Source organism: Schistocerca cancellata, chromosome 3, assembly GCF_023864275.1.
Source record: "Schistocerca cancellata isolate TAMUIC-IGC-003103 chromosome 3, iqSchCanc2.1, whole genome shotgun sequence".
Taxonomy (NCBI): domain Eukaryota; kingdom Metazoa; phylum Arthropoda; class Insecta; order Orthoptera; family Acrididae; genus Schistocerca; species Schistocerca cancellata.
Window position 1 is genome coordinate 402,042,276 of NC_064628.1, and position 17,143 is coordinate 402,059,418.

The 17,143-nt window shown below is 41.1% G+C and overlaps 1 protein-coding gene across 3 annotated transcripts in view; it reads left to right on the plus strand.

Moving 5' to 3' along the window:
- LOC126175147 (histone deacetylase 5) overlaps nucleotides 1-17,143 on the plus strand; it is a 326,032-nt gene that overhangs the window by 208,301 nt on the left and 100,588 nt on the right. For all 3 annotated transcript variants that reach the window (XM_049921708.1, XM_049921707.1, XM_049921709.1), the window contains 2 exons: nucleotides 12,789-12,896; nucleotides 12,980-13,111. In XM_049921708.1, coding sequence (XP_049777665.1) covers nucleotides 12,789-12,896; nucleotides 12,980-13,111 — 240 coding nt within the window. The remainder of the gene's footprint in view (nucleotides 1-12,788; nucleotides 12,897-12,979; nucleotides 13,112-17,143) is intronic.

Below are 17,143 nucleotides of genomic sequence, written 5' to 3' on the forward strand. Positions count from 1 at the left end.
CAGAGTAAACTGTTGTCAGTGAGCGGTTCCTGCTCCCTACACAGCCATTGTCCATCAACCTGGCTAGCTCTGAAGATGATCGTGTAATGATCAAAACCGGTTACCTTTGAATAAATGTGTCTTGCGACCTAGGGTGGTGTAATTATTTTGAAAAAACATAAGTAACCCTTCCACCAGCAGAGAAATTACGTCACATACATCAGTTATCCTATTGGATAAGATTGGATAAGAAAAAAAGGTAAATGTGCTTCTTTTTAAAAGACACTCACTAAATTGGGGTGCCAACTGCCTCATATTACCTTCTCAGCACCTTCAAAAAATTTCCCAAAAATTTTTGCCTGTGAACATATTAGAGTTCTTTGTAACATGCAACTCACCTCTGACTCCCACAAGCTCCCCTAACTAGAAATCACTCAAACACACCAGTCCATCTCTGTAAGTCGCTCATAGCTGACCACTCTCACTTGCCCATTCTCAGTTACTCATTCAGCCCAACTCATTGTCATTATCTCTCTGTGCCTCCATGTCACTGTCTCCTATCTGACAGCTGCTGTCATCTTCATTTTGTCCCATTACTCCTGTCTCCTTTGGCTGTCACTGTCCCCCCCTCTCTCTCATACACTGTCCTTACCACTGCTGCTGTCTCTTCTCATTGTCATTATCTCTCTCTTCCTCGTTGCCATTGTCACGGGCTGTTTCTCATTGTCACTGGCTCTGACCGATTTACACTTTCTCCTTTCCCTTATTCCTGTCCTTCACTCTTTTCTTAGGATGATTGTCACTATTAACTATGTTACACCGCCTCTGTGTCCCTTTCTTTCTCTCACACTGCTATTGTCTCCTTTGTCCTTTGTGTACCACAATCACACTCTACTATCCTAAGTATTTATTACTTTTCTGTCTCTTTCCCTCTACCACTGTCTACTTCCCTGTCAGCCTAAGAAAGCGTGATATATCCACATGCCAAAATTTTTGGGAAAATTTTTGAAGGTGCTGAGGAAGGCGGAATGTGGCAGCTAGCATCCCACTTTTCAGTCAGTCTTTTAAACAGGAGAATATTTGCCTTTCTTGTGGTCTGATAGGAGCATTTTTGTGGTGGTTCACTTCTCTTCCCTGCCACAGCAGGACATGTCACTCACATTAAAAGAACTTTATGACTCAGTAAAATTTTGATAGTTTGTTTATCAGAAAATGAAATAACGCAAAATAAAATTTTACACCTCAGACTGAAATTTTCATGCACAGAAATCTTGCGTGTTCTTCGGTACTACAAAATGGAGTTCACAGCAACTTTTTAGCGATAACGAAGACACTTTACATTTTATTTCTACGTGCTACGTCACTTTATAAACTACGTTTTCGCCTCACGTGATTTTGCGTGCGTATTATATGTGTACAAGAAGGGTAACTTTGAACCTCTGTAGCTGGGAAGTGAATAAAGACATGAAGAAAATTTTCTTAGTTGTTTGACATCGAGATCTTAGGAAAATATCGTAAAAATTTCAGCCATTATCTGTGTGTAGCTGCTTTGGAATCAGGAACTTGATATGAAAAAATGGTGGGAAAACACTTTTTTGAGGTTTTGAAGAAACTGCCCATGAGCTACTGGTGCCTCAACAAGTTGCTTAAGGCCCACCATAGACCACATGAAATGCAAAGTAGAACCAAACGATTTGCTCCGTATGCATAACTAACAGCAAGTGTGCAATATTGACACTTTGACCTTGCACTGTACGATACTGACATTGTGACAATCCATCTGTCGGGTGTACAAGTGGCCATGGCCCAAGTGCTATCCAAAACACTTGACCCTACCTTTCTATCTCCAATACAACCCAAGATGTGAGCCCCAGAAATATACCGTTTGTATGTGCAGGGGTTTGGAATACATTAGGTTGCGCATACTGTCACATGTGTGCTGAGACTGTACTGAAGTATGCTTTGCACCAGCAGATAAATTAGGCCAGTCTCACTACTCATCATGATACCTAAGAAAGGCTCCCACTAGCTGTTACATCAGTCAGTTTTACCACTCATCATGATATCTAAGCGCGCCATCCACCAGCAGATACAGCAGGTCAGTCCTATTACTCATCCAATATTTAAGCACACCTTACAGCTGCAGGTTGGCCTTGCCACTTCTAATAATACCTAAGCACACCTTCCACCAGGAGATGCAGCAGGTCAGTCTTACCACTCATCACGATACCTCCCCTTCCACCAGCAGGTACAGATCAGTGTCACTACCCATCGATATATGTAAGTAACCCTATCATTAGCAGATAAATCAGGTCATTCTGAACACTCATATCGTACCAAAGCACTGCTTTCACCAGGAGATATACCTGGTCAGTCTCACCACTCATGTCTATACCTAAGTACAGGGTGACATTGAAAAGCGGGAACGTTTTCCACAATCCAATAAAACTAGAAGTGATGAGGGAAATAAATTGCATTCCTAGTAATTGAAACGTTACAACTTTGCCATTTACGAAACATTGGTGGCATTTATCATTTTTTAAAAAAAAATACGTCCTTTAGATGGCGTCGTCCTGTACGAATACATTCGTGAAATCTGCTGTTGATATTCCTCATTGACCGCTGCAACATCTGTGAATTGCATCCCGAATTCTCCGTTTTAACTCATACAGGGTTCTTGGTTGACTCGTGTAGACTTTGTTCGTAAGGTAGCCCCACAAGAAAAAATCACAAATGGATAAATCTGGCGATCTAAGGGGCCAGGGAATGTTACCGAATCGTGAGATCATGCGGTTGCCAAACATTTTTCTCACACATGTCATTCATTGCCGTGCACTGTGTGATGTCGCCCCGTCCTGTTGAAACCAGGATTCTTGAACATTTGGAAAATTCTTCAATGCAGATGTAACTAAAGTTCGTAACATCTCCACGTAACGATCGCCATTGACAGTTATTGTGTTTCCCTGTTAATTTGCGAAAAAAAAATACGGTCCGATAATTCCATGTGAAGAAACACCACATCATACTGTCACTTAACTATTGTGTAAAGGGCACTCATGCATGTCATTAGGATTTGTGTTTTCCCAGTAACGGTAGTTCTGTTTATTCACATAACCTGTGAGATGAAAATATGCCTCATCTGACAACCACAACTTTTTTTGGAAATTCATCGTCATTGTTTATTTTTGTTATCATTTGTTGACAGAATCCTAATCGTAACTGGTAATCGTTGTCCTTCAATTGTTGCAAAAAAATGGCTCTGAGCACTGTGGGACTCAACATCTTAGGTCATAAGTCCCCTAGAACTTAGAACTACTTAAACCTAACTAACCTAAGGCCATCACACACACCCATGCCCGAGGCAGGATTCGAACCTGCGACCGTAGCAGTCCCGCGGTTCCGGAGTGCAGCGCCAGAACCGCTAGACCACCGCGGCCGGCTCAATTGTTGCACCATCTGTAGTTTGTACAGATGAAATTTTAAATCAAGATGAATTCTGTACAATACGCCAGTCACTACTCTTGATGAACTGTGGTGTCGTGTTGAAGTTATATGGGCAGCTGTACCTGTACACGCCATCCAAGCTCTGTTTGACTCAATGCCCAGGCGTATCAAGGCCGTTATTACGGCCAGAGGTGGTTGTTCTGGATACTGATTTCTCAGTATCTATGCACCCAAATTTCGTGAAAATGTAGTCATATGTCAGTTCTAGTATAATATATTTGTCCAATGAATACCCGTTTATCATCTGCATTTCTTCTTGGTGCAGCCATTTTAATGGCCAGTAGTGTATTCAGAGAGACTTTGAAAAAGTTTCCCACTAGTGTCATCAAAGACAGTTCTTTTTTGTATGTGAAAAAATGCAAGGTAATAGCCATAACGGGGAAAAATAACCAATTAGCACTCAACTGCTAGGTAGTGGTAACGTTCTGGAGCATGTAACATCTTATGTAGAGACAAAATTTCGTAGTTTATTAAGGGGTATTTTCCGAGATCTTGTACAAGGCTGCTGTGGTATCCAGTGGGACGTTGCAGAGTGTTGATGTCACTATCATTTCTTTTGCTTGTTACTGCAATTACTTTTGTGTTTGTGAAGATATCTGCGCTACATTAAGAAAGCCTACAATACACAATCACCAAAACTTTAAACACAGAATACGTGTACACTTCTATCTCCATGTGCTCAGTCTGCTCTGTCATTGTATAGTAATGTACATAAAAATGCAGAACTGTTCGTCTACAGGTGTTGTTGAAAATGTCAGCCACCACGATGACTGCAGAGTGTACGGCGACTGCTGAAGTAGAACGGACACTGCCGGCAGAACAAACCCGAGCAGTGCAGAGTGCTAAGAGCAAAGTGGATATTACTGATGCCTGCAACAGTAACCACGTGTGAATGGAGTGCGTACCGACGACTTGGGCACTGTTGTGTAGTAAAGACACAGAGATAAATGGGGGTAAGAAACGGAATAAAATACACTTCGAGGATACATCGGTGTCATCGGATACCTTATACCGAAATACTCCCTCAATCATCTTGGAAATTTTATCGGTGGAATTCCGGTTCGCTGTCTTGTAGAGGTACCTAATGGGACGATCACGAAAAATCAATATTAGTCAATGTGCTCGGAAGACTTGGATTTATTGTAAGGATTCTGGAAAACTGGAATGCATTTGCAAATGCAGTTGCGAGCACATCTAGAGCACTGAACCAGCTTGTGGAGTCCTAATAAGCACAACACCGACCAAACGAAAATTTAATGGTCCCAGTATTAAAATCGTAGCAGCTACGTAACACCTGCGGGATAAATACTATTAACTTGTGTTTGAAGAAGATTGTGCGACAGTTGGGCACGCACCGGGGGCATAGAGATAGACGTTTTTCTCTTGCGCATTACGCCAAAGGGCTAACGTTGCTACGAAACACCCTTCACGGTGCACTGTACAGTGTCTTGCAGGCTACACCTGTAGTTGTAGACCTAGGAGAAATTCGCCACGGGTGATGACAGTGTATTTCAGTGGGTCACGATAATGGTAGCACCAGTGCCGTTTGACGTCTCTAAATACCGTATCAACGTTTTCCACTAGTTCCTCTCGCTATGCTTTCTGTTGTCCCGACTTGAAAGCGTTGACATGCACCAACGAACCTTTAACTCGCACATCGCCTCGATTCAATACACCTCGCAGACTGGCTTTTTCATCTCGTCGCAATCGACGAGTGAGCCGTTTTGTTCCCGCTCGGCTCACATTTATAGCTCACAATTAAATTCAGATTGTGTGTATTGCTTCGTGAGCAGAAATGCAGTCTCGTCGCACCCACGTAAACTGAAGTGCGCAGCATTTGAAACTGTCGAGATGTATTGTCGGTGGTTTTTCGCGATGACGTTAGCATGGTATTGTGCAGAATTTTTATTCTGCACCCAAATGTCGCAATTTAATCGTTCGATTTAATTGTTCGAATTGGATGAAGTTGGAAACGGTGAAACTTGCATAAGTTTCCCCTGCGCGGAAGACACTGCAGCAAGTCGTTCTTTCTCTGTGCACTGCACGTTTTGCTTTCCGTCGGCCTGCGACCGCTGGCACGTGGTATCCCTCTGAAAGGTCCGACCACCGACTTTTGGCAGTTCCCCCTAAGAGCCCGCGTTAATTGTGACCTAAATATACTCCCCGCCGGTGGGGGGTGCGTACTTACTTTTTCAAGACGTTCGGACAGTGGAGTAGCGGTGGCGAGTAGTCGCCGTTCACACGACATTCATAGCCGCGAAAGCTGAGTGGCGTCATCTGGCGCGCGTCGAGTGTCACGCCGAGCCAGGATAATACGAGGTGGGCGGAAACGCGATATTGACAGTTGGCTTCGTCTGTCCCGAGGCACTCGTTATTTCCTCATTCCCTAGACATACGACTCTCCGGAACAGTGATCATAATTTTTCAAACAGAGCTTTTCTATTGTATTTCTAACACCTGGATTCCGAAATATATCATTTCCTCACAACAGTAACACACACGTCATGTTATAGTAGCATACGTTGTGGATCCGGCGTGTCTCTGTAGATTTCGGAGCTGTCAGAGAACGAAGGACTGCTTTTTTCCGATGCCTGATCTGCGTGCATTATATCTACTGTCGAGAGCAAATGCCTGAATAAAAGATATACCCTTTTCTAATTCGGCAACAATTTTATGTTTGTAAGTGCCCGCTGCGGGTCAGCAGTCATGTGGAAGTTTTCACAGGGAAGATTGTAATTCTATTTCCTGCACCCCAAAGGAATTTACTTTGGTGTGCGTCTGTGCGTCTCTTCTCCCTCCTTTGCTAACTTTACCTTCGGCAACCGGACGTTGCGAGGTGGCTTGTTAACAAGGAGTTCACATCGCGTAGTAATTATTTCTGTCAGAGTCGCTATACACAGTGTCTCTGTAAATAAATTCAGTGCAGTAATTAACATTTGAGTGGTCGGGTATGATGCTGAAGTAAGAAAAAATTATATTAAATTCGTCTACACTTTTTATTCGTTGCAAATAGTGCATTGTCAACAGTTTTCTAAATGTCACTTACACGGTAAATAGTGACTCCAATACTGGCGTATTTACCGTTACGAAATGGTAACGATACTGGGAGCAACCAGGTTGTTGTGTAAATCTAGCAGAAGTCCCTAACATGCGACATTCGGGTATTTTGAGTCGCCGTTTCCCCAGCTACATGGCCCCTCAGCCGCCAATTCGCGGGCAGCAATACTAGGAGGGCTGCAACGAACAGTTAGAGGCTGTCGCGTGGAAAGCTGACAATAGCGGCGGAAGAGCTTTGTATCAACTATAAATCCTTGTAAGACTGCCGTTCTGTGACTCCCTAGGTAGGAGATTGTGGAGACGAGTAACCTGCGGGTTAATAGCGTCGCAGAGGTCAGTTCACGCAGACTAGGAAACATGTCATAGGGTAATACAGTACGGCGCGCCCACTTTCGGCAGGGAAGCTTTCCTTACGGGCTTCGGTGTTTTCAACATCCGTGTTCACGTTCTTCATCAAAAGAAGCGCTGTCCACAGTGCAGGGTGTGAGCTCTCCCGCCAGATTCTTGAAACTAGCCGAGGGAATTTACGCAAGCGGGGAACAAATTATATTGGGAAACGGACAAGCTCGTAGCTCCGAGACGACTGATAATTAGGACATAGAGAGCCTCGTTCCCTGTAACGTGGTTATTCAGAACCTGAACGAGCATTTGCTAGTTTCCATGAAATTAGTGTAGGTTCAGTCCACGAGATGCACTCTGCAAGCTATTACCTAGGGTACACCGTACTAGTATTAGCCAATTTATGTCCTTTCCATTTGCGCATTGGACGACGAAGAAATGAGTCTCCGTATGCCTCCGTAGACTCCCTAATCAGTCTTATCTAAATCTCACGTTCCCTAAGCTATAAACGCAATAGTGACCGCACAGTGTCAACTACAAGTTGTTTAAATGCACAAAGCAGATCTACGTAGTCTTTTATTTCTCAGAGCGTTTCTGTTACACTTTGGTATGGGTTCCACGATCGCAGCATCGTGCGCCTGAGTTACTTCAGCGTCTGTTGTGCCCACTCGATAAGGACTCCAAACTTTGGAACAGTATTTTAGAATTGGTCGCGCAAGCGACTTGCGTGCGATTTCCTTTACGGTTACACTGCATTTACCACAACCCTTTTAACAAATAGAAGTATCCATTCGCATTTCCTAGTACTAATATTATGTGTTGCCACATCGTCAGCGAGTAGTCGAATATTACTACTGATCCTATCTAGTATATCGTTTACGTCTCCTGAAAACATTAGATGCCCTAATACGCTGTCGTGGGGCACATTGGATGTTGCTTTCGTTTCTGTTCAAATGGTTCAAATGGCTCTGAGCACTATGGGACTTAACATCTGAGGTCATCAGTCCCCTAGAACTTAAAACTACTTAAACCTAACTAACCTAAGGACATCACACACATCCATGCCCGAGGCAGGATTCGAACCTGCGACCGTAGCGGTCGCGCGGTTCCAGACTGAAGCGCCTTTAACCGCGTGGCCACACTGGCCGGCTTTCGTTTCTGTGGAGCTTTTTCCCTCCAGTAAAACGCACTGGGTTGTGTTTATAAAATATACCTCGAGGCAATAACATATTTGTTCAGGAATTCCCTAAGATCGTATCTCGGTTCGTAGTGGACGATATGAAGTGTCGAAAGCATTTCGGAAATCCGGCACTTTACACCAACGTGAACTGTTTGCAATTCGTCGTTTACGAATAAAGCTAGCTGTATTTGACACGAGTGCATTTTCCTGAATCCGTGCTGATCTCTTGAGAGAAGCTTATTTTCTTTCCGTAATGTTCATGCTTAGAGTATCGTTCAGGACCATGAATGGGGAAATACGAAAACAGGCTCAAGTAGAAAGACTACAAGGCGAAAAAAATCTCGCAGCGGCTGAGGTTGTGTGGGCGTTTACGACATACGACGCATGGATGCTAAAAGGCTACCGAGGCCAATGTACGATCTGAAACTCTGATCAAGATTTGTTTACAAGCTGACATCAAGCAGAGAGGACATACCTGGGGTAGTATCGAAGAGGGAGAGACGTACGAGGATCGTAATTGGTGAAGGAGCCAAATTCGCCGACCCATTGAATAACATGGAACGACCTAGGATTATGACGACGATGTAAACAGAAGTGACCTGCGTTTTTTCCAGTCGCACGGGACTGTTGCGCAAGATGATATCGACGAATATGATCCAAGAAAGAGGCTAATTGCGTGGCGTATTCGGTGTGATTTACTGGAATTCTGTCAGGCCCCGGTGCCTTTTTCGCTTTGAGTAATTTTGATTTTTTTCAATGCCAGGGACGTTGATGTCTCTTATTTTTAACGAAGCTGTTCGTATATAAATAGTGAAGGCAAAATATTAACTCTCTCTTAGTTCACAGTGAACTTCTTGAATAACAAATACGAGTACTTACGCAATCAAAAGCTCCGCGCGTAGTATTCTAACCAAACTCTCTCGCACTACCCTAATTGAAGATCGCTGCTTGTCGTGCAAATGGTCACTTGGTCATTTGTGGCTTCCATTTTCTTCCGAAGAAACTTCGATAGACGTTTTTGTTTTCTAGTACGAATGGATGGCACTGTGATATCAGATGCGCGGATTTTTCTTTACTGTGTGGAAATAAATATATTGGTTAAAATAAAAGATTTGTGACAATGGTCAAAATAAGTAGTCGAGTTTCCTTTCAGTCCGCGTCTCAGTTTTCGAGTGGCTCCGTTATTGTAGATAACGAGTGACGGAGTATCGGTTAGGACTGATGTCGGTGGTGCATTGGCGTTAAAGAACGGGCCGAGTAGCAGAGGCTGGGTTTGGCGTGGGCTCGCCCAGCCGTGTCGCGAAAGTGAGCCCAAGAGGCGACCACCCCTGCCACATCGATCTGCACGCGAGGCGCCGCCGCCCAAGGTCACTGCCATGACTCACGTGTGGCCGGCGGCGCAGCTGGCAAAGCTCTGCCCGGTAAAAAGCGCAGCGGAGTCGTGCCCTTAACGAAATGCAAAAGCCTTGACTACGGGATTGAGTCACAGCTGGAGTCACCCACGTCGGAAAAATATTTAGGAATAACTGTGTGCAGTGGTTCCAAGTGGAGGGTGAGTTGTAGGTAAAGCAAACGGTAGGAACTCTGGGGAACTGTATCTACCTGCAAAAGAGATTGCATACGAAGCACATGTGCGACCCGTGCTCGAATCTCCCTCGGATGTGGGTGACAAAGAAGGGCGCCGCAGGTCCACATGCTTGTTTGACTCGCGAGGGAGTGTAAACAGTTTAACTGCCAGACACTCGGAGAAAAATTTCGTATATATCGCGAGGAATACCGTAGAAACAAGCTTTAGAACAGAATCGTCGAATATTATTCAGTATATGTCTGATTCATATCGTACTGATAAAACAATTGTAACAAACTTTTACTGGTGATCTCATCTGTATTTGAGTCCATCTTTCCCAAAAAAGTAGTTAGAAATAGTTATATAGGCAATGCCAAGAAGTCTTGGATCACTATTGGGATAATAACATCTTGTAGAACAAAGAGGATGTTATACAGTTCTCTCAGGACTTGTAATGATCCAAAGAAACGACAAAACTTCAAACTTTACTGTAGCATTCTCAAGAAGTTTATAAATAACTCTAAAAGTATGTGCATAAAAACAAAAATTGAAAGCTCAGAAAATAAAATTAAAACTATATGGAATGTAATAAAGAGGGAAACTGGCAGGACAACAGGGAACATGTCTCAGGTAGAGATTAAAACAGGGGACAGTATCATAAAGAAACCTGAGTTGGTTGCAGAAATATTTAATAACCACTTTTTGAGAGCAGCAGAGAAGACAGGCTGTAATGGTTCTATGGAAGAATCATTGTCCCTCCTACAGAAAGCTATTAGCAACAGAATCCCACAGTTATCTTTACCTCCAGTTACTGTAAGCGAAGTCATAAGAGTAAGTAGATAATTAAAAAATAAAAATTCTGCTGGTGTGGACAATATTTCTAGTAAAATACTGAAACACTGTTATAAATATACAATACGTCCCTACAAGAAGGGATTGTCCCTGACAGACTAAAATTGGCTGTAGTGATTCCTCTCTTTAAAAAAGGTGATAAAAGCATTGTTACAAACTATCGCCCAATATCCCTATTAACTACCTTCTCGAAAATTCTTGAAAAACTAATGCACAGGAGGATTGTAGACCCTATTAACTACCTTCTCGAAAATTCTTGAAAAACTCATGCACAGGAGGATTGTAGACCATCTTAACTTCCACAGTATCTTAAGCAAAAAACGGTTTGGTTTTCGTGCCGGTCTTTGTACTGAACAGGCAATATTCTCTTTCAGCAACCAAGTTTTGGAAGCCATTAACAAAAAAAATGTCTCCAGTGCGTATTTTTTGTGATCTTACAAAAGCCTTTGACTGTGTAAACCATCAAATTCTTTTGAAAAAGGCAGAATACTATGGTTTAGGTGGTACTGTTGGCTTGTGGCTACAATCATATCTAAAGGATCGGAAGCAGACTGTAATGCTAAATGGCTCTTCTGGAGAACCTGCCTCGTCTGAAGGGGGCACGATAACGTGTGGTGTGCCTCAAGGCTCCATTTTGGGCCCACTGCTTTTCCTCATCTTCATTAATGATCTTCCCCTTTGTTCTGAGACAAACAGCAAATTTACCCTGTTTGCTGATGATACCACAATTCTAATTAACGATTTGATAGATCACAGTCTACAAATATTGTTTTTAACGACATCTTAAATTGGTTCTCCTCAAATGGTCTCTCACTCAATGCAAATAAAACTCATTTTATGAGGTTCCATACATCACAAAGTAATCTCGATGAAATTAGCATAAAATGTAGAGATCAACCAATACAGAAAGTTGAAGATACAAATTTCCTGGGTGCGTATATAGACAGCAAATGTAATTAGTCAGTTCACATTCTTCATCTATGTAAAAAAAACTTAGCTCGGCAACATATGCATTACGGGTAATTTATTCAGTGGCTGAAGTTGACACCATTAAGGTTGCCTACTTTGGCTACTTCCACTCATTGATGTCATATGCTATCATATTCTGGGGGAACCAACCACATGCAAAAAAAAAATTTCGCCGTAAAAAAAAAAAAAAAAAAAAGGGCAGTCAGAATAATGGTTGGGGTCCATCAAAGACACTCTTGCAGGCACTTGTTTCGGAAGATAGGTATCCTAAAACTGAATCACAGTATATTTTTTCCTTGCTGACCTTTGTGTGCAAAAATTATTCTATCTACCAAGACAACAGTAAATTCCATGGTGATAACACCAGAAACAAAAACAATCTACATTTCGAAATGAAATGTCTCGCTCTGGCACAAAAAGGAGTTTACTACTCCAGCATTAAGCTGTTCAATGCTCTCCCACTACATATCAAATGTGTACATACAGAACTGCCAAAATTTAAACAAGTTCTCAAAGATTACCTGACAGAGAAATCTTTTTAAACTGTGGATGAATATTTGAAAGATGATTTATACCATCACTAAACTTATTGTCTAGTAGTAGTCCAATTGATTTTATTGTGCATTTGAGCATTAGCACACATTTTGTAACAACAGATTGGCTGTACCTGTATTTACTCTTGTAGGCCTAATATCTGATTTAACTTTGTGCTCTTATTTTTAACCTTTATTTGAAACTCCTTTTTCTGATAAATGGTTGTTATGTTATCTAGCTGACATTGAATCTATTACTGTATTTATAGTATGTCTTAAACTATGTACAATTTGGCATTGAATTGCCCTTGTATTTATTGTCAGTTTAAATTGCAACCTGTAGAATTTGACGCGTTCCATATCCTTGTGATTGACTCACTAACTGGATCTACGGAACATGAAATAAATAAAATCTCGTTAAATGAATGAAGTAGGGAATTGCGGTAAGATTTTGTGCTGTTGAATTTTATTTTGCACAATGTTCACTACTCAAGTATTTCAAAATCAGTGGCGCCGTTGTCTTTCCCACAGTGTAGAGAGATTTTTCATTTCGTAACAGTCACGAGACTTTATTTCAACACAAATCTATACATAAGTCCTTTTGTAATTTAAGAAACCCTCTACTGTATAGTAAGTATTTTTAAGTATGCTGTATCTGTCTTTTGAATGTGTCGATTGTTGCTTATCTCTTTGTATCTGTTGTGTAATTGATTGTACACTTCGATTCCTCGGTAGAAAATTCTTTTCCACGTCTGCCATGTAGTTTTTCTCGGTACACAAAAGTGAAGCCCGGTGCTTGTTGTTGCAGCTGAAGAAGCAGCAGCAATTGCAGCAGCAGATCCTCCTGCAGCACTTCCAGGCACAGAGACAGCAGCTGGCCGAGCAGCACGAGCAGCAGCTCCGCCATCACATCAAGGTAAGCTCTCCCGCCGTCTCGGCCTCTCTCCGGCTGTACAGAGGAAGTCCGGACCTGCCGATAAGCACACTTTTTTTCCACAGCTGTGGGAGCAGCAGAAGCAGCTGGAGGAACAGCGTGAACGCAGGGAGAAGGAGAAGCTGGAGGCAATCAAGAAGAAGGACAAGCACGAGCAGAGCGCTGTCGCCTCCACTGAAGTCAAGCAGAAGCTCCAGGTGTGTGGTGAAGTGGGCACCGCGAGAGAACTGCGTGCCCTTTAATGCGTTAAGGCGACTGTGTATGTGTGTAGCTTCTGGTCACTAGAAGTGACTACATTCTGTGCAAGAAGAAAGACGTACTGCAGTGCCATTTCTTTTTCGCGTTAGAGTTATTATTCCTAAGCATACAGTTACCGCTTCCTGTCAAAAACTATTGCTTCCATTACTATCCTAATAATGAGTCCTTAGAAGTATTTCTGGTGGACAAAATGTTACTTGTGTGTCATTTTCATTTGCTCATTTTACTAGCTGTCAGTGTAATATTTACTGGAATTTGATTTAGTGAAAGTACTGAAAAAACATTTGTTAGTTCACCTAATTATTGCATTGACAATAGTAATAGCTAATCTTCTGAATGATTGTCTTTTTTGAAAGTAGAAGCTTGACAGAAGAAGATGAATAAGTTTTAAGAGAACAGAAGAGTGTAAATGTTTCCTGAGAAGTCTCCTGCATGCCATTGTTCCTTTAGATACTTGTTTGAATTTGGTTATGTACTACCTTGAAACTAAAACAAAGTCAGTGTATGTAACTGGGGAAAAAAAAACTCATTCGACAGCACTGGGAAGATGAAGTAACAGATCTTATATGTTTGGTCAACCAGTTTCCAATTTATGAAACAAACAGATACAGGGAAGAATTTAACCAAGTACAATAAATAATATAGAATATTAAACAAGAAACTTTGTTAAACAAATGATATTTTGTTTTTTATTAATTCCTTTAACTCCTTATGTGAAGTATAGGGCTGCAACATAGGATCGCCATCGTGTTCTGTCTTCTGCTAGTATTTTTGCTTTTTCCCACCCCATTCCTTGCTGTGGACCTTCTGCTTCAACTGATTGTCTCTACATCGTGCAATATATTCATTTGGTATCCACTTTCTACTTCTTATTTGCAGCTCAATTGGCTTCTGGATGGTTCTTTCCCAGAGTGTTTCATTAGAGATGACATTTGGCCACTGTATACCCAGGAAGTTCCTCAGACGTGTGTTGTTGAATGTCTGCAGCTTATGGATTAGCTGCTTTGTCACTTTCCATGTTTCACATCCATATAGAAGCACAGATTTTACATTACTTTCAAATATCCGCAATTTGATCCTCAACGTTGTTTCTTTCGATCCCCAGATAGAGCGGATAGTTGTAAAAGCGCCTTTGCCTTTGTTGATGTGGCTGTTAATGTCCTCTGTTGCACTGCCATATGGTGTAATTATGCTTCCAAGGTAGCAAAACTTATCCACCCTTTCGATTATCTGGCTCCCAAGCTTAAGCTCTGCAGTGTTATCATTTGCCCGCACATCTTTTGTTTTTTGGACATTAATTTTCAAACCGACTTTCTTCACCAGAGATTTCAGATCTTCTGGTTTCTCTTTCATGTCGCTGAGGCTATGGGACAGAAGGAAAAGGTCATCTGCAAAAACTACGTCTTCTAGATGTGTTCCATTGCTCCATTTTATTCCTCTCACTTTATCCATTGCTTGTGTCATTACAAGAATCAGTACTATGTTAAATAGTATTGTTGAGAGCATGCAGACATGCTTAACTACTGGTTTCATTGCTATTGCATCTGAAAGCAGACCTTGATATTGAACCTGCCCATGTAGTTTTCATTTATGCACTTGAAAAGAGCAAATGTTTTCTTGGGAATTCCAAAAATTTGTGGTGAGCTCCATATTTTTGTTCTAATTATACTGTCAAAGGCCGTTTCAAAGTCTATAAACAGTATGTAAAACAAATGATAAAAGAAATACAAATCACATTTTACAATCTAATATCAAAACCAGCTCTTGTACATGGGAGTGAATATTGGATTTTTAACTGGAATCAAAAGCCAGCACAAACAGCACACACGTGAGGTCCTTACACTCACTGAGTGGTGTTACTTTGACGTTCGATCTGAGAAGTGAAAAATATGAGAAAACAGTGGCATATTCAGAAACAAAAAACAGATCTCTTTGTAGTAATAAAGAACTGTAGGTTACCATGTATTAGTGCACAAGAGTTTTCTGATGTTGATTTCTGCTGTTACACTGATACATCGAAGTTAATCAGCTGAGTAACAGTGGACAAACACTTTACAACAGTTTTTTTGTGTGTCAAACTAATACAGAAAACATTGCATGCAGCATTAAGTTCTAATTATGCAGCTGCAATATGCGTAGCATAAGTAAAATAGTACATAACATAGACAGTTTAAAAAAAAACCAGTGGAACTACAGATGTTCTGCAATGTGGTCTATTTGTGACTTTCAGTTCTTATTGTTGTGCTCGTAGTCTGTTGTTTTTTTAGTGCAGTTATGAATGTAAGCCTGCTGTGTACTAGACACTATGTCACATATTCATATAGGCAATTACAGTTAAAAGTTGTTTTCTTGAGTTGAAATGGTGGAGCCCTGTGACTTACAATGAAGGCATAGTACTATTGGAGAAGGGTCTCTTGTACCAGAGGTGTATTGAAGAGTGCTGTACACTATATGTATGAACAGTAACTGTAAGCAAGGTTATTTGTGATGACACAGCTTCTGTCAAGAATGAAAGTCAATGGCGAATTATTCTCTGCAATTGGCTTCGTTAGATAGAAAGAAATTACTGTTACTTGTGGAGTTTTTTTGACAGAAGGTATACCAAGCTAATCAGTATCTGAACCAAACTGTTGGTGTAATTACAGTTCACTGCAAGCTGCAAAAGCCAAACATTTGTAACAGTGTACCATAGTCAAAAACATAGGCAGTTCCAAAGACTTCTTTTGTGTAATGAAAATGATGCTGGTGTTGTGACATACTCTCTAAGACAAAAGGACACACCATGGAGAAATTATCCAAATTGGCCAGAAATCAATAGATGTGATGTATATGTACAGATAAATAAATGTTTACAATTCTAGAAAAAACTGAATGATTAATTCACAAGAAAGAGCTTCACAAATTGAGCAAGTCAGAACATGTCAGTCCACCTCTGGTCTTTATGCGAGCAGTTTTTCAGCTCACATCAATTAAAAATGTTGTCAGATGTACTCCTGAGGGATATCGTGCCAAATTCTGTCCAATTGGTGCTTAAGGTTGACCATAAGTGCCAATTGGACAGAATTTGGCATGATATCCCTCAGAGAGATATCTAACAACTCTCTCTCAATCAGTGTTTGTGTGAGAGCCAGAGGTAGACCAACATGTTGTTTAAGTGTGTAATTTGTGAAGTTCTTTCTGCTGAATAAATGATCTGATTGTTCTGAAATTGTAATCATTTGTTTTTCTCCACATGTACATCATGTGTACCAATTACTGCCCCATTTGGATAACTCCTTCATGGCATGTCCTTTTTTGTGTTAGAGTGTATATTGGTGATAAATGGAAGAAGTAATATCATCCCTGACAGTCATCCATCACTTTGTTTTCAACAACAGGCTATTGTTATACCTTTGCATAAAAAGGGGGATAGATCTGATGTCAACAATTACCGTCCAATCTCCCTTCTAACAGCTTTATCCAAAATTTTTGAGAAAGTAATGTATTCAAGAGTAGCTTCACATATCTGTAAAAATGAAGTACTAACAAAATGTCAGTTTGGTTTCCAGAAAGGTTTTTCAACAGAAAATGCCATATATGCTTTCACCAGTCAAATTTTGAATGATCTGAATAACCGAAAACCACCCATTGGGATTTTTTGTGATCTCTCAAAGGCTTTTGATTGTGTAAATCATGAAATTCTGCTAGACAAGCTCAAGTATTGTGGCATGAGTGGGACAGTGCACAAATGGTTTAATTCATACCTAACTGGAAGAGTGCAGAAAGTTGAAATCAGTAGTTCTCGTAACATGCAAAGATCAGCACATTCCTCAAACTGGGGAACTATCAAGAATGGGGTTCCACAAGGGTCAGTCTTGGGTCCTTTGTTGTTCTTATTATATATTAATGACTTGCCATTCTATATTCATGAAGAGGCAAAGTTAGTTCTCTTTGCTGATGATACAAGTATAGTAATCACACCTGAGAAACAA